Here is a 17,844-nt window from a genome sequence, read left to right as displayed (position 1 = left end):
AGATTCCGTGGTGGTAGTTTGCAAGGAGGAACTGGGTTCATCCAGCCACTTGCCCAAGCACACGTCAGGAGACACTGAACTGCAGAGCTCTGGAGTAAGGAGAGCTTCAGAATAACAACACCACCCCACTCTAATCCAGAGCAACAGATCCTGTTTCCGGCAGTGTCCTGTTCCACTTCCACACTTTGCAACAAAATAGCAGGGGATGTGGTTTCAAAAATCTTATCCTCTTGGTAATAATAGCCCCCGCGGGGTGTGCAGAATGCTTCTGTTTTGTTGTTGCTTTGCTAGTTTCTTTCTCTCCTCCTCCCCAACCCCTGCCCCACACTTTTAAGAGCGCCCTTAATATAAAAATTATTAGAATGTGTGTGGGGGAAATTGGGTGTGTAGGGAGATTCTCCTCCCATAGTTGGGCATCTTTTAATGTTCTTATGTAAATATATATGAGGACAGATCAAGATATACAACCGTGAGATTAGACACACACACGGGGAGATCAAGGAACCACAAATTGCTACGCAAAACCGCCACGTCTAACAGAATGTGCATGAGTTAAAAGTACATCAACTGGAAGGGGGTGGAGGGGGAAAGGGGCAGCTGCCATCGTGGAAAGTCCCAAACGTGCTTTTTTTCGTCACTCGGCTGCATCCACCCCCGCCCTCCTCACCCCCATGGGATGGGAGAGGAACGGGCAGTTGCCATCCTTCAAACAGTGCTGCAGCTCTTCAGTGCTCCTTCCCTCTAGGCATGGATACGAAGAAAAACGGCAGCTGCCCTCTTGGAACAGTCCTGTGGCGCTTTGCACCTCTCGGCTCGGCCCCCTTCTCTCGGGGGGCTGAGCAAGAACGTGGCCATGCCTTCTTGAAACGTCCCGCGAGTCTTCTGGACTCTCTCCTGCGTCAAGGCATGGAGGAAGGGGGCTTTGGGAGACTCCCCCCATGCCTTCCGAAGTTCCTGCTGACTGGCCGCAATTGCCCGAGGATTGCAGGGGGTGGGGTGGGGAGGGCAGAAAAATAGATGCACGATGGTTTATATACCTTTGCTTACAGGATACAAGGGCACATTTAGCCACAGGTTCGAAATCCTTGCCTGGTGTTTGGCGCCCCGCTTGTCCTTCCCCTTTCGCCACCCCCCCTCCCGCCAGGGGTCAGCCTGCTTTCGTCCCTCTCCCATTAAACGACATTAGAAGTTGTGTCACTGTGCAGCTTCCAGGGTTTGGTTGGCAAATCTTCCTCTCTCTCTCTCTCTCTCAGAAGCAGCAGCAGCACCAAGAGGGTCAATGACGTCGCCATGGGGAATGGGATCAGCTTAGAGGGGCTTGTCGCTTTCTTTTTTCAGGTGACTGGGGAGAAGAGCAAGGGGGAGAAACAGAGAAGAAAGAGTGAACAAAACACCACAAATGTGCACCTTTTATTTTTCTCATTTCAAGGCAATCTTGCTGCTTTCCATTAGCAGCCTTCTTCTGTGTCCAGGGCAGCTGTCTACCAGCTCCATCTGGTACGCTGGCTGACACCCTACGTGCCCGCACACTGTCCTGCCAGAGTGGTACATGCTGTGGTTATCTCCCGCGTGGACTAGTTCAATGCGCTCTACATGGGGCTACCTTTGAAGGTGACCCGGAAACTAGTCCAGAATGCGGCAGCTGGACGGATGACTGGGAGTGGCCGCCGGGACCATATAACACCAGTCCTAAAAGATCCACATTGGGTCCCAGTATGTTTCCAAACACAATTCAAAGGGTTGGTGCTGACCTTTAAAAGCCTTAAACAGCCTTGGCCCTCCATACCTGAAGGAGCTTTTCCACTCCATCGTCCAGCCCAGGCACAGAGGTCCAGCTCTGAGGGCCTTCTGGTGGTTCCCTCACTGAACGAAGTGAAGTTACAGGGAACCAGGCAGAGGGCCTTCTCGGTAGTGGCACCTGCCCTGTGGAATGGCCCTCCCATCAGATGTCAAAGAAATAAACAACTACCTGACTCTTAGAAGACATCTGAAGGCAGCCCTGTATAGGGAAGTTTTTAAAGTTTGATTATTTATTATTATGCTTAATAATAATAATAATAATAATAATAATAATAATAATAATAATTTATTATTTCTACTCTGCCCATCTGGCTGGGCTTCCCCAGCCACTCTGGGTGGCTTTCAACAAAATATTAAAATACAGTAATGCATCAAACATTAAAAGCTTCCCTAGACAGGGCTGCCTTCAGATGTCTTCTAAAAGTCTAGTAGTTGTTGTTCTCTTTGACATCTGGTGGGAGGGCGTTCCACAGGGAGGGCGCCACTACCGAGAAGGCCCTCTGCCTGGTTCCCTGTAACTTGGCAGTGAGGGAACAGCCAGAAGGCCCTCGGAGCTGGACCTCAGTATCCGGGTAGAATGGTGGGGGTGGAGACGCTCCTTCAGATATGCTGGACTGAGGCCAGTACTTGTTGGAAGCTGTCCAAAGTGGCATATCATTCTTATTCTTATTCCACTGTAAACGTCCTCAATATCACTAGGGCCCTGTGGCAACAGGAAGGACTTTCAAAACACGGAAACACACTTTGGAAACCTATACAGTGGTACCTCGGGTTAAGTACTTAATTCGTTCTGGAGGTCCGTACTTAACCTGAACCTGTTCTTAACCTGAAGCACCACTTTAGCTAATGGGGCCTCCTGCTGCCGCTATGCCGCCGGAGCCCGATTTCTGTTCTCATCCTGAAGCAAAGTTATTAACCTGAAGCACTATTTCCGGGTTAGCAGAGTCTGTAACCTAAAGTGTATGCAACCTGAAGCGTATGTAACCTGAGGTACCACTGTATTAAGGAGAAGATTGGAAGCTGTTGTGTCTGGGAGCAGGCAGCTTCTTAACAATTCTGCTCTTGGGATCCCTGCTGGTCGCTTCATGCTAGTGCAAAACCAAACCTGTTGCCCCCCTGCCCCCGCCCAAAGAAGCCACTCACCTGTAGTAATCCTCCTGGGTGGGGAGCGGCACTCCGTGCAGAGGGTGGTGGGCGTGCAGCCACTGCTGCTGTTCCAGGGCCAGGCGCTGGAGCTCTGCTGACTGTGCATGCATGGCTTGGAGCTGATGCGCTGCCGACATCGGAGCCGAGAGAGAGCCTGGCAGGTCTCTGTAGGGGGCAGCTGGAGCCACAGAACAAAACAAGGACAAGTCACGTTTTGGGGTGATCATGGCGATCCGCATGGGTTCTTTGCCTTTAACAGCGGCACAAAAGAAGAAGGAGAAGAGTTTGGATTTGATATCCCACTTTATCACTATCCTCCTGCCAACCTAGCAGTTTGATAGCACGTCAGAGTGCAAGTAGATAAATAGGTACCACTCCGGCGGGAAGGTAAACGGTGTTTCTGTGCACTGCTCTGGTTCGCCAGAAGCGGCTTAGTCATGCTGGCCACATGACCCGGAAGCTGTACGCCAGCTCTCTCGGCCAATAAAGCGAGATGAGCGCCGCAACCCCAGAGTCGGCCACGACTGGACCTAATGGTCAGGGGTCCCTTTACCTTTATCACTACCCAAAGGAGTCTCAAAGCGGCTAACCTTCTCCTTTCCCTTCCTCCCCCACAACAAACACTCTGTGAGGTGAGTGGGGCTGAGAGACTTCAAAGAAGTGTGCCTGGCCCAAGGTCACCCAGCAGCTGCAGGTGGAGGAGTGGGGAAGTGAACCCGGTTCACCAGATTACGAGTCTACCGCTCTTAACTACTACACCACACTGGCTCTCAGAATTTCAGGCAGAATTTCAGCAGCAGAGGCAGCTTGCTGCGGAGAGCTGAAAAAAGGTGTGCCTGCTCTCATTCCCTCTTCTGTATACCTACCTAAGGCAAGCTGCCTGCCACCTTCCTTCGCATCGGGCAGCAGCTCTCCAAAGCTTTCAGACAGCAGCCTCTCCCACACCCCTCCCTAGAAATGCTGTGGGTTGTACCTAGTGCCTTCTGCATGCCAGGCAGTTGCTCTGCCCATGAGCCACCCGGCCCTTGCTCTGCGCTTTTGCCTTACAGAGCTGAAGCAATGCCCCAGCTGAAATCTGCAGTGGGTCTCCTTCCGTTTACACCTGTCTGACCCAAGAGCCTGCAAGCTGAAGATTCTTCCCTTTATCAACTAACAGTAACAAAACACATTCTAATGTAATTAAAAATAATCTCCCGCGTGCTTGTCGATTGGCACAGCACCTTGGCATTCATTGGCTGCAACCCTGTAAGCTGGGAGCAGATTTATATTCTCAGCAAGCCATTGGTTAGAGAGAGGAAAGGCTGCCTGCCCACTTCCCTGTCTTATTTCCATAAATAAAAGGGCAAGAGAAGGAGCCACAGCAGAAGAAGGTGTGAAAGAGCACATAATATTTCTGCGAAGACCAGACCCCCAGAGTCTATTATCCTACACCCCTGCTCCCAAATCAGGTTCTCGCTTTTGATTCACAGTTGTTTTGCAGTTCCACGCATGCGCCTATGCTCTCGGCCACACTTAGTCCATTTTCTCACACTCCCGCTTTCGTTCTGCCAGTTCTCTTCCCTGCCCCCGAATCTTGCCGCTGCCTTTGCCTCTATACTGCACCCCCCCATCCCCGACGGAGATCTTACCGAAAAGCTGGTGGCGCAGCACCTCATTTTCATGCAGTGGGTGAGGAAGGAGCGGATTAGGGATGGTACCAGCTGGGTAGGGTATCCGGGTGAGATGTGACCCGGAAGCCAGTGGGTCGATAAGAGGGTGAACGGAGGCGGAAGCTGAGGAAATGGAGATTGTAAACAGTTAGCTTGTGACATGGGATAGAGAGAGCAACAGGAGAGAGAAAAGTATGTTGTGTAATATGTAATACAGTCCTACCTTGGAAGTTGAACAGAATCCGTTCCGGAAGTCCGTTCGACTTCCAAAACGTTCAGAAACCAAGGTGTGGCTTCTGAATGGCTGCAGGAAGTTCCTGCAAAAGCCACATTGGACGTTTGGGTTCCCAAAAACGTTTGCAAACCGGAACACTCACTTCCGGGTTTGCGGCGTTCGAGAGGCTAAACGTTCGAGTCACAAGGCATTTGACTTCCGAGATACGACTGTAATTTCAAATACAATTTGTTCCTGATTTTTTTGCATTCAGGCTAAATTGTATGTTAGCATTTATGTGGCCTTTTTTCAGTAAACTTTGCAACACTCTTGTAAGGTAGACAAGTATTACCCACACATTGCAGATGGGTATTGGATCCACTGAGAAAAACAGCTATTATTATTATTATTTATTAAATTTGTTTACCGTCCTTCATCCCATAGATCTCAGGGCACTTCACAACATAATATCTACAGAGAGAATTTGTAGCTGAGATGATACGAGGTGCTGGACGTCATTGCTCACATTAACATTCATACCACTCCTCTTCCTCTCATGAAGGGGCCTGATTCATGGAACCAGATCCCTCAGAATCTCAACAAGGTTCTAGCTTTTACACATGCAAAGATAGGAATACAAGCAGGACATCACAGAGCCCCCAAAGAGTGACTGAATAAAAAGTCCAGAGGTTATGCCCAGAGAGTTTAGTACTTCAGAGTTCATTTTCCCTCCCTGACGAGCAAAAGCAGAATGAAATATGCAAAAGAAGCAACAATTTTGCGTGGACGTTTGCTTGATTTGAATAACAGTATTCAAGTGGCAGAACCCAGCATTTCTCTGCAAAATGCTGCAGAAAAAGTCCACAGATAAGAAAGAGGGAAGCAGAGTCTCAAGAGCTTGTCTTTCAACTTGCAATCAAAGCCTGTAACAGGCTGAAAATACACAGACTATTAATTAATTAATCGGCACTTCCAGGCTGAAAAGAACAGCACAGTTGCTTGAAGCTTAACTTCTAGGTGAGGTGTGAAACCCATGTTTGAGCTGTACCATGTCAGACAGAATGTGGGGGTCCGCACAACTGACTGCTGCTGTGCGTGCAAAAATCCCCATCGCGCAGAAGATACATCAGGCAGAATGATTCTAGTCCCATATGACACGCACCAGTTTCTCATGTGCAGGAGATTATCTTGTATGCAACAGCGTTCATTCATGTAAGAATTCCATGCCCCCCCACACCGGCTGAAATGGCACAGCCAGAACAGAGGTCTGTCACTGTATCATGAGCTGGAAGAGACCCAAATGGTCACCTAGGCGCACGCCCTACAATGCAGGAATATTTTGCCCAACATGAGGCTCGGACTGACTGCAAGAAGTGAAGTTACAGGGAACCAGGCAGAGGGCCTTCTCAGAAGTGGCCCCTCCCTGTGCAACGTGCCCCCATCAGATAACAACAGATAAACAACTACTTGACTTTCAGAAGACATCTGAAGGCAACCCCGTTCAGGAAAGTTTCTAATGTTTGATGTTTTATTATGCTTTTATTTGTTGGGAGCCGCCCAAATTGTCTTACAAAGCAACTAGAAATAATAATGTCTAACATATTTGAATTACGGTGCTGGAGGAGACTCTTGAGAGTCCCATGGGCTGCAAGAAGATCAAACCTCTCCATTCTGAAGGAAATCAGCCCTGAGTGCTCACTGGAAGGACAGATCGTGAAGCTGAGGCTCCAATACTTTGGCCACCTCATGAGAAGAGAAGACTCCCTGGAAAAGACCCTGATGTTGGGAAAGATGGAGGGCACAAGGAGAAGGGGACGACAGAGGACGAGATGGTTGGACAGTGTTCTCGAAGCTACAAACATGAGTCTGACCAAACTGTGGGAGGCAGTGGAAGACAGGAGGGCCTGGCGTGCTCTGGTCCAGGGGTCACAAAGAGTCGGACACGACTAAACAACAACAACAACAAATTTCACTTTAAGTAGCATGGGACTAGAGACTTCCTTTTTTGTTTCAATTAAATATGAAAAACCTGGAAATGTGCCCCAAATCATCGTTGTTGTTGTTGTTGTTGTTGTTGTTGTTGCTGCTGCTGCTGCTGCTATACCACTGTGAAGGTCCTTGATATTGCTAGGGGCCTGTGCTTTCAATATTTTGTTTATTCAATTTTTAATATTTCACTTAATATTTTGTTGGGAGCCAGTGGCGTAGCGTGGGGGGTGCAGGGGGGGCCGGCCGCACCGGGCGCAACATCTGGGGGTTAGGGTTAGGGGGCGCAAATCCATGGGTTGGGGGCGCAAATCCACGGGTTAGGGGGCGCAAATTACTTGCCTTGCCCCAGGTGCTGACAACCCACGCTACGCCACTGTTGGGAGCCACCCAGAGTGGCTGGGGCAACCCAGTCGGATGGATGGCCTAGAAATAATGTTATTATTAAGGACAAGACTTAAAAGTGATGCCAAGGCAAGCTGGAGAGAGAGGCCCCGCTCCTCACCTGCGTGGATGGCGTCCTGCTGGTGGAGATGGAGATGGGAGTGGATGTGGGAGTGCTGGTGGTGATGGGGGGTCACGTTGAGCATCTGCAGGCGGGCCAAGGGGTCGTTGCTCAGGGCGGCCACCCTTTCAGCATGCTGCCGCTCAGCCGCCAGTCGCTCGGCGTAGGACATGTCGGGGCGCAGGGCAGGGCCGGCCGCCAGCGCTAGCCGCTCCCTCTCCAGGTGGCCCAGCCCCGGGTGGAAAGGGAAAGCGGGGTGCAGGCCTGGGCCGGCCTGCAGAGCCAGCCCCCCATGCCGCGGGAAAGGATCCATGGTGGCGCTGGGCACGGCGTGCAGCTGCTCCAGCTCGGCGGGCTTCACCTCGAAGCCGGGCTTGAGGCGTTCGCGCAGGTCGCGGTCCCGGAGGTCTCGTTCGCGGGCCTCCCGCTCTCGCAGCTCCCTCTCCCGGGTGGCCGGGTCGCTGCTGTAGATGGCCGGCACGTTGTAGCCCAGCAGTCCGGGGTCCACCGCGCCCAGCGGGACGTAGAAGGGGTGGTTGCGGTTGCTGGGGGACATGACGTGGGGCCGCGCGTACTCGCTGAGGGTGCGGAGCGCCGGCGTGTCGGGGCCCAGGTAGGGGGGGACAGTGGCAACGGCGCTGCCTTGCTCAAATGACGGGCGGTGAGGGACGGGCCCCAGGGAGGCGCACTCCACTGCGCGGCCTTCTTGCGCCACCTTCTGCAAAAGACCAGAGAGAGGCGTGTTCGATTGATTATGTTTCTATGCCACTTTTTAGTCAAAGAAATCCCAAAGCATGTTCGATTGATTGATCGATTCTGTTTCTATGCAGCTTTTTATTCAAATAAACCCCAAAGCGGCTTACAAACAACAGATAAAAATAACATAATGGAACATCACAAATAGAGTGGTACCTCGGGTTAAGAACTTAATTCGTTCCAGAGGTCCGTTCTTAACCTGAAACTGTTCTTAACCTGAAGCACCACTTTAGCTAATGGGGCCCCCTGTTGCTGTTGCACGATTTCTGTTCTCATCCTGAAGCAAAGTTCTTAACCTGAGGTAATATTTCTGGGTTAGCGGAGTCTGTAACCTGAAGCGTATGTAACCTGAAGCATATGTAACCCAAGGTACCACTGTACAGCATAAATCGTATGGAATACAGTGGTACCTTGGGTTACATACACTTCAGGTTACATATGCTTCAGGTTACAGACTCCGCTAACCCAGAAATAGTACCTCGGGTTAAGAACTTTGCTTCAGGATAAGAACAGAAATCGTGCTCTGGTGGCGCAGCAGCAGGAGGCCCCATTAGGTAAAGTGGTGCTTCAGGTTAAGAACAGTTTCAGGTTAAGAACGGACCTCCAGAACTAATTAAGTTCTTAACCCGAGGTACCACTGTACTTAACAAATCATCAGTAAAACAATCCCAAATCAAACAATTACCATCTATGTAACGCTATTAACAAAACAACTAAAAAATAACATAAACATCACAGTTACACCAAAAATCATATTATAGGATTCATGAAGTACAACAGCATTCATATCTATAAAACAATATTAACAACATTAGCAAAACAAAATGTTGAATTTGTACAGATGCTCTCCCCTCTGCCATGACTCATGAACTTTCATTCTATTCAATACATCAAAATACACCTGTACACAAAGCTCCTCAATGAGCTACATTCCTTTTCATTAGCAGCAAGGGGTCCTGTGTTATTATCAGGAGCAAGCCTGATAAGTAAATCACACTGTGCAAGTTGAGAATTACCTCTTTATTGGCAAAAACATGATTGACACGAGTGTCAGGCCTAATGAGCACAGCAACTCGTCTCCAGTAGGGCTTGCCCCCATGTAGCATTTGCTGATATTGAAGGTCCCTGCCTCCTCACAGCTGCTTAAGTCCCCTCCTCTCTGGGTCTCCCCCCCCCCCACAAGCAATCGGATACTGCGCCTGCGTGAAGTCAACCTCTCCTCTGCCCTTTTCATGCCTCTTCTGGTTCTGGGAGCGCTTGTTGCAGCAGGAGGGAGAGACACCCATGAGTCTTCACCAGCTGGACTCATCTCTGCCTCTTGGCCTTCAGCTTCTGCCTCTTATTCTGGACTTCTCTCTGCCACAGACTCTCCCCGCTCACTAAGCCCTGCAACCACTTCAGCTTCCCCCTCCTCTTCCCCACCTTCTCCCTCTGACCACTCATCGTTGTCCCACCACCAATCCCGGACTCTGAGCCTTCTCCGCTTGGGGGTTCCCAGCTGATTTCTCCCACCATTCCTCAGAGTCCAACCAGTCCATGACAGTTACAGGCATAACTGAAAAGGCCTTGTGCCAAACCAGGCCATTCATTCGTTGGGTTTGGCACCAGACCACCATGTTGACTACACCATTGTTCTGTCCAACACTGGCTCTCGTCATCACTGGTGGAAACCTGGCAGTTTCCTACCCTTTGAACTGGGAAACGGGGGCTCCTGCGCCGGTACTTACCACACTTCTTTCCAGCTCCCGTTCTTTCTCTCGCTCCCTCTCCTTCTCTCGCTCTCGCTCCCTTTCACGCTCCTTCTCCTCCCGGGCCTTCTGCTCAGCCTCCCTGCGCACCTTCTCCACAAGATCTGCCCGCTTCTTGGCCAGCTTGGAGCCGTCCAGTGGTACAAAGTAGAGATCGGTCCGTGAGCAGGAGTTGAAGCCACGATCCAGGTGTTTATTGAACCTGTGGAAGGGAAGAAGGAAGAAGGCGTCAACGCCCAAATGAAATGGAGAAGGAGGGAAGGCCAAAAGTGGTGAGGACAACTGAGAAATGTGCCTTCAAAGGTAAATAGCATGTATATACAGCCATACCTCGGAAGCCGAACGGAATCCAAATCACGGCTTCCGATTGGCTGCGGGAAGATCCTGCAGCCAATCGGAAGACGCGGAAGCCCAGTCAGATGTTTGGCTTCCAAAAATAGTTCGCAAACTGGAACAGTCACTTCCAGGTTTGCAGCGTTCGGGAGACAAAACGTTTGAAAACTAAGCTGTTTGAAAACCAAGGTATGACTGTATCTGATTCCTCTAAAACCCAGGAAGGGAACTTCAGGGCTGGGGGGCGCACACAAATGCCTCTCTAGCTAGCCTCTTGGGATTCTTCCCTATGACATTCTGGCTCCCCAGACTATGCCCCTCACAGACCCTGCTCCCTAATTTCCAGAACAAAAAAATATATGAATTCTCCAGTCTGTGTTAATTAGGTCAATGAAGCCAATAGGCAGAATTCTCTCTCTTTTGTTGTTGCATATTCTATCTTGTTTCCACTAGTGCTGGTGGGGGATGAGGAAAGCAAGGAATGTTGTGGGGCACTAGTGAAGATTGCCACCCACTTGATCCACAACAAGTCCAGTTCTGGCTTCTGAGATTTTCCAAGGCTCATCCTACAGCCCCCAAGGCTCAGGGAAGTCTCTGGGGCACATTTCCAGGTTTTTAATACAGCCCTACCTTGAAAGTTGAACAGAATCCGTTCCAGAAGTCTGTTTGACTTCCGAAACATTCAGAAACCAAAATGTGGCTTCTGATTGGCTGCAGGAAGCACCTGCAGCCAACCAGAAGCCGCGGGAGCCCCGTAGGACATTTGGGTTCCAAAGAATGTTCGCAAACTGGAACAGTCACTTCCGGGTTTGCAGCATTCGGGAGCCAAAACGTCCGAGTACCAAAGCATTTGGGATCCAAGGTATGACTGTATTTCATTGAAACCAAAAGGAAGAGTCTAGTCCCATGCTACTTAAAGTGAAAATATGTAGGCATTATTCTATCCAGTTGCTTTATAAGAAGGCATTTTGGCCATTGAGAGCAAAACCACCAGAAGGTGGCTAAGGTACTGCACTTGGATCGGTGCAGACCCAATGGCAGAACTTCTTTTATGATGCGCTCTGAGATTTCCCAACCCTTCCCGCTCATCCTTGCCCCATCTCTCCCCCATTCCTCTCCCTTCCACCCTGTCCCTGGCTCCCTTTCCTTCCTCACCTCGCAGACTGGCTGGCATGGCTTGCCACGTCCACCACCTTGGGGGCTGGCGAGGGGCTCCGGACGGGGGGCATCGGACTCTCCGGGGGCTCGTATTCCTCGGAAGGCTCTTGCTTGATCTGCGCTGCGCTGAGGGGCAGCGGGGGCAAGGGAGGGGGAGGGGCCGGCATACCCCCTGCAGCTGGGGGGGCCACGGGGGCCGGCGAGGGGGCCTTGTAGCCCCCGCCTGCCGGGGAAGAGGCCAGCCTGTACCCCGGTGGGGTGGCAGCACGGAATGAGGACGCTGAGGAAGAGGAGGAGGAGGAAGGAGGGGAGCCCGGCTTGTAGGGGGCCGGGGGCTGGAAGGTGGGGGACGGAGAGGCCGTCCGCTTCCCATAGGGGGTTACCGAGGGGGGCCCCGCAGGGGGCGACGCCGTCTTGTAGGGTGCTGCTGAGGCGGAGGCCATGGTGGTGATGACGGTGGAGAGGGTGGCGGAGGCAGAGGTGACCGGTGGTCCGGCTCCGTGGGCAGGCGAAGGCGGCGGTGGTGGTGGGAATGAGTAGGCCGTGGTGTTTTGCCCCTGGGGGTGGCTGCAGACTCCCGGGTACGTTCCCTGGGGTGCAGAGGAGGAGGAAGAAGAGGAGGTGGTGGAAGAAGAAGAAGAAGAGGCAGAGGACGAGGAGGCAGAAGAGGAAGACGCAGAGGGGGCCTGGCTGTATGTGGCATGGCCGTGGGGCGGGTAGAGGCGGAGGCCATAGGCAGCGTGGGATGGGTGGTGCGGGCCTGGCTCCAATGGGTGGGGATACCCTCCGGGGGCCTGGGGGGCTGCCGCAGCCGCTGCCGGGCCCCCCGCACCACTGGCGTGGCTGTGTTGCTGGTGCTGCTGCTGGTGCATGGCAGTCTGACCCGGGAAGGCGGCCGGAGGGTGTGAGCCGACGTTGCCCAGGGGGCGGCTATAGGGCGGCGGCCCTTGGCTCCACACTGGCTGGGAGGGCATGGAGGGCTGGGTGTACTTGGGGGGCTGGCTGGCGACGGAGAGGCTGCTGGGCTGGGGGAAAGAGTGGCCGTAGGAGGAGCTGTAGCTGGGGAGGGCCTGGGAAGGGGGCGGCAGAGCGTACTGGCCGGCCGAAGAGCTGGGCGGGGCGGGGGCGTAGGGGTAGCGGGAAGGGACGGGCGACTTGTCCTGGCCCATGCCGTGGGGAGGGGGGAGGTGCCCGCCCAGCGCTTGCCCCGCCACCCCCGGGGAGCTGGAGGCGGCCGACATATTGTTGAGGGGCCTCAGAGCGGGCGGTGGGGGCAGGTTGGCAAGGACGTGGGGGAAAGCGGCTGCAGAGGAAGGGAGCACCGAGGGGGAGTTGTTCGGAGGGGTTTTCTGAGGGGGCAGGCCCCCCGCCACTGGGGCCAAGGAAATGGGGGTTGTTGGGGGCGGGTTGTGCTTGGTGCCAAGGGCTTGCTCTCGCCCGCCTGGCGCGGGGAGGCCTGGCCCTGCGCCAACTGCTTTGGGTCCCATCTGGACCACGTTGGCGCCAGAGTAGAGGGGGACGTGGGTTGTGCAGGAGGAGGAAGAGGTAGAGGAGGAAGGCGAGGACGAGGAAGAAGAGGAATTGGCAGAGAGAGTGGGAGGCGGCGGGGCTTGCGCCTGGAAAATCCTCGAGGCCTGGGCCTCAAGTTGCGGCTGGTAACTGCCGGCGGGGCCTGGCGGATGGATGTCCCCTGCCAGGCCAAAGTTTGGCTCTGGTGGGCGAGCTAGGCCCTCTGCCAGGGGGGCAGGAGAGGGGCTCTGGGGGAAGAGTGGGGGGTGGTGGTAGGAGCGGGCCGGCCCCTGGGACAAGACTGAGGAGGAGTCGGAGTCGTTCTCCACGCTGCCAGGGCTGTAGACGCTGGGCGAGGTGCTCCGGTTGTCCTGGTCGATGTCGCGAGGGTCGCTGCTTGTCTCATCGTTGAAGCTGTGGCCGTCGAGGCTGTCAACGTCTGAGGGAGACTGAGGTCTCGGCAGCTCCTGGAGTGGAGAGATGAGGCACAGGTTGAGCAGAGGGTCTCACAAGGGGGAGGGTCCCAGAGGGAGAATTTGGGTGCACAGCAAATTTGGGCTCTCCAAGGGTGGTATGCCTTGCTCACGCAAGAAGAACCTGCAGCCATTGTGGCTTGGTGATGTCTCAGGTATGGAAGCACATCAGCCAAGTAGCCAGACCTAGCACAGGTGAGCACAGGAAACCAGGTGAACACAGGAAAGGCAGGGACAGCCTTAGAAGGACCTGGGACAAGACACCTCAGGAGGTGTTTGGGGCACGCAGGGAGAGGAGGCCTGTGGCCAGGGAAGCCCCACCTCGGTTTTAGTTTTCTTTGGGGCATTGGTGTCCTCTCCTTCGCTCTCCGATATCTCCTCTGGGCGGCTTTGCTTGCTTCCTTTAGGGGCCATGGACTCCTCCACCCGACCCTTCTGCAAGGCAGAGAGAAGCCCGGTTAGAAATTTCTCCCCCAAGTTTTGCAATGTACGTTTGTTTGGTTTTTTGCCTTCTATTAACTGTGGAAAATGTAATGTAACTTGATGTGCATGCTAGACTAGCTGAAACTGCTTCCTGTACTAGTCCAAGGAATGATCCCATGGTTCAAAGTTCGGGACAAGAACGGGAAGGCATTGTGAGGCTATGCAGGTGATCATATTTTGTTACTTGATGACGGAACACAGGACAAGTGATTACATAGAATTGTAGAGTTGGAAGGGACCCTGAGCATCATCTTGTCCAATCCTCTGCAATGCAGGAATGTGCAGCTGCCCCATATAGGGATCGAACCTGCAGCCTTGGCGTTATCAGCCCCACACTCTGACCGACTGAGCTATCCGTGTTTGTGAGAGTGAAGATAATGCAAATTAACAAGTGGACAATAATTGCTTCAAAGAGGAAGCACTCTGGGATGCATAACTCAATGCTGCAAAGCATTTGCTCTCGGGAGCAATTGTTGTTCAGTTGATAATTTGTATTGCTCTCACTTGGACACAGTGCTGACACTGAGCATAGCACTGTGAGGCTTTTCCATCCAGGGGGAAGAAGCAACAGATAGATAGATGATAGATGATAGATAGATAGATAGATAGATAGATAGATAGATAGATAGATAGACAGACAGACAGACAGACAGAGGTGCTAAAGAATCAGTTGCTGGGTAAAACAACTTCACTCAAAAGGATTTTTGAACGGCAACTATTTTAACAATCTAAGTGGTTTTTTGGAGAAATTTCTAAAACAGCTTTTTTTTAATGCAATTTTTCACTGAGACTTTCAAAAAGGTTAAGGAAACAAAATCATATTAACAAGGCCGCACAAACCCCTGCAAAAACACGACAAAGGTGAATTAAATAAAAGGTAAACATTCATCATTGCTTGTTCTAATTTTCCTGACTCTTGATGGGGTCGTGATGGCGCAGCATAAGAGTTCCAGAGATGCCGTCTTACTGCTCTCAGGTACCATGTGCCATGGATGTGAAGAATTCCACAAACTTGCATTTCCCATTGGTGCATTGGGGTAGAACATCTTGCTTCTACTGCACATAAAAACCAAAACTGGGGACTATCTGGTGCAACTCAAATAAGTGTGTTACTGTCACTTCCAGTTCTTGAGCTGCCAAAGTGTAGCTTGACACAGAAGCTATGGTGACCTACCTTGGAAGTTTGCCGGGATTTCTCAGCCTTGCCATCACTGCTGGAAGTGCTGACGCCACCTGGAGAGGCTCGGCCCCGCGTCCTGAGCTCCTCTCGGGGCCCCGGAGTCTCCTTCTTCCTACCACTCCGCATCGACATCTGCAGAGAAAATTAACGGAGAGACGAGAGGCTTCTTTCGACGGTCCTGTGAAAGTGTCTCCTGCTTATCCCAAGCTGGGGCCAATCCCACCCTGTTCTGACAAGTGTTTCTCAGGGTTGAGTCGCACCATCGCTTTGATGCATGGAACTGTCAAAGTGATAGGTTCCCCCACCCCCCGATTATATTTTATTAAGTTTCAACATTTTTAACACATACAATCAAAGCACAATTTCATCTTTTTGCTTTTTTTGTCGACTTCCCACCTTGTTTTCCATGGAGTTGCTGTTCCTCCCCTTCTGCTGCACCCTATCTTCCATCTATTAAATCATAACCACAATGATTATAATCTAATTACATCTGTTGGTTCATAGCTCAAATCCTGTTCTTGAGTTCCATCATGCTATAATATTTCCTTAAGTATCCCGAAAAAGCCATCCATTCTTCCATAAAACACTCATCATTAGGTTCTCTTCATTTTGCTGTTAATTTTGCCAGTTCTGCCTAGTCCATTATCTTACTTATCCATTAATAAATCTGCAGTTTTCACGCTGTGTTTCAGGAAACTCTGAGGTTCCTTGGAGGCTTCTCAAGGAGGCCTCATTGTGGACTTCAACAATGGTGCACAAACTTTCCTGAAAGCCACTCTGCCCATTATTGCAGCTCTTCCTTCTGCAAGGGGCTGTTGTACATGACCCAGGTGCATCGTAAGTGAAGATTCATGAGGTCCAACAAAACTGACCAGACCCTGTGTGGACCGAATGTACACACTAGAACAGGAGTAGCCAATGAGGTGCTCCCCAGATCACGCTGGATCACAGCTCCCAGCATCTCTGACCAATGGCCAAGTTGTCTGGGATTGATGGGAGTATGAGTCCAGCAACATCTTAGAAGATTTTCTCCCGAGAATTCTAAAGGAGGCAAGTTACCAAGGTGAGATGTTTGAAGGCCTCTGCACTAAAGCTTCCATTCATTATTTGGTGGACCTCAATCTTAATCAGCAGAGGCTGACAGTTTGAGGAACACAGTTATTTCACTGAAGGACGTTTGTAATAGGGGATTAAAAAGAACACTCTTTAGGATGACCTTTCCTCCCAAGAGTGATTAGTTAACTTAACTTTATTGATTTGTTAATAATCCAGCTTTACTTTTCATATATTGAAAACACACCTATCTTGAGGGTGTTGGGGTTTTTTTTTTGTTAGACATGGCTTTATTTAGAATTGAGTCACTTAATTTATAAATTAAAAGGCAGAGAATTAATCAACTGAAACAATTTAACACCCAAATTCCCCCCTTTTTTGCTTCTTTTCTCCCCCCAAACCACACCCCAAAATTATCCATCACCCAAGTGCAAATGGTCCACAAGTGACCAGCTCCCCTGCTATTTATGTCCATGAACCCTTAAGCTTTTCCAGTGTCCTCAAAGTCTCCCCTGCAGACCCCCCCCTCTAGGTTTATTCTACCTCATTGCCCCAAACAACTTGGATGGCTTTAAAAGGACCTGAGACAAATTCATGGAGAGTAAGGCTTCATCATAGTTTGATAATACTGGAGAGACCCTGAGTCCTTCCCCCTCTCTACCCCACAGTCTCCTGGGCACTTACAGAGTCTTTATTCTGTCGAGTCTTCATTCTTTTGGATGTAGGGTCCCCATTCTCCTTTGTCCGAGTGGATGAAAACATTAACTTTTATACAGTCCGCCGCACAACTATTCCTTGGGAGACTGAGGTGTGAGCCTCAACGGGTAAAACAACCTCTGCTCTTCGGGAAAAGGGCAGGGAGAACTTTGTCCAAGGATGCTAGGCTCCCAACAATTCCTAAAACAGAGAATTTTGGTTAGTGGGGAGGATTAAGAGGTCTGGAAGTGCCGTGTATGTGAATCACAGCTAGAGATTTGTTCGTTCCTTGATTTATATCCCTCCTTCTTTCCAAGGACCTCAAGGTGGCGAACATAACTTCTCCTCCCCATTCTATCTCCACAACGACCCTGTGAGGTATGTTAGGCTGAGAGGCAGTGGCAGGCCCCAGTGGCGTAGCGTGGGTTGTCAGCTCCCGGGGCAAGGCAAGTAATTTGCGCCCCCTAACCTGTGGATTTGCGCCCCCTAACCCTAACCCCCAGATGTTGCACCCGGTGCGTCCGGGGCCCCCCTGCACCCCCCACGCTACGCCACTGGCAGGCCCGAAGTCATCCAGTGAGCTTCGCAGCAGAGGGGGGATTTGAACCCTGGTCTCCCAGGGCCTCATCCAGCACTCTGGAGAAACCTAGCCAGAAGGGTTGAGTATAAATAAATAAATAAATAAATAAATAAATATATTATTATTATTATTATTATTATTATTATTATTATTATTAATGCATAATGGTCCTTAACCTCAGTTCCTTTCAGTGAATACACAGTTACAATTTAAAACACAACAAATTGCCCTAAGCATTTCAGAGCAGCAGAGAGAAATGAGTCTATGCTTTCATTTTGTTCATTTATAGACCACAGTGGTGCCTCGGGTTAAGTACTTACCGTATTTTTTGCACCATAACACTCACTTTTTTCCTCCTAGAAAGTAAGGGGAAATGTCTGTGCGTGTTATGGAGCGAATGCCTGCGGGTGGCGGGGGGGGGGATCTGCTGCAGTCGTGAGCAGAGGATCCATGGTTCCCCTTCCTTCCCTCCTCCGTGGTTACAAAGCATGGATCCACATGGATCCTCAGGATTTTTGCATTGGGCTACTCCAAACTCACTGTCAGAATCACATGTCTGTGGCCACAGCATGAAC

The 17,844-nt window shown here is 51.1% G+C and overlaps 1 protein-coding gene and 1 long non-coding RNA gene across 4 annotated transcripts in view; one reads left to right on the top strand and one right to left on the bottom strand.

Annotated features, from left to right (window-relative positions):
- Window positions 1-378: 378 nt before the first annotated feature.
- Window positions 379-17,844, bottom strand: part of ATN1 (atrophin 1) — a 36,490-nt gene continuing 19,024 nt past the window's right edge. For 2 of the 3 annotated variants that reach the window (XM_082206044.1, XM_082206045.1), the window contains exons 2-11: window positions 16,678-16,890; window positions 15,337-15,390; window positions 14,935-15,072; window positions 13,599-13,712; window positions 11,293-13,271; window positions 9,784-10,006; window positions 7,301-8,018; window positions 4,575-4,718; window positions 2,944-3,124; window positions 379-1,342 (exon numbers count right to left, since the gene is read on the bottom strand). In XM_082206044.1, the coding sequence (XP_082062170.1) occupies window positions 1,309-1,342; window positions 2,944-3,124; window positions 4,575-4,718; window positions 7,301-8,018; window positions 9,784-10,006; window positions 11,293-13,271; window positions 13,599-13,712; window positions 14,935-15,072; window positions 15,337-15,390; window positions 16,678-16,755 (3,663 nt within the window). In that variant the 5' untranslated portion in view covers window positions 16,756-16,890 and the 3' untranslated portion in view covers window positions 379-1,308. The remainder of the gene's footprint in view (window positions 1,343-2,943; window positions 3,125-4,574; window positions 4,719-7,300; window positions 8,019-9,783; window positions 10,007-11,292; window positions 13,272-13,598; window positions 13,713-14,934; window positions 15,073-15,336; window positions 15,391-16,677; window positions 16,891-17,844) is intronic. The other variant, XM_082206046.1, reaches the window with a different exon arrangement.
- The window catches only part of LOC309522710, a 77,647-nt gene continuing 61,444 nt past the window's right edge, over window positions 1,642-17,844 (top strand). Inside the window, exon 1 of the long non-coding RNA XR_014215160.1 lies at window positions 1,642-2,011. This is a non-coding gene — a long non-coding RNA (uncharacterized lncRNA). The remainder of the gene's footprint in view (window positions 2,012-17,844) is intronic.

The sequence above is a fragment of the Podarcis vaucheri genome (genome assembly GCF_965113315.1).
Source record: "Podarcis vaucheri genome assembly, chromosome: 17".
NCBI classification, from domain to species: domain Eukaryota; kingdom Metazoa; phylum Chordata; class Lepidosauria; order Squamata; family Lacertidae; genus Podarcis; species Podarcis vaucheri.
Note: the sequence above shows the minus strand (reverse complement) of the source record. Positions and strands in the feature narration are given on the sequence as shown.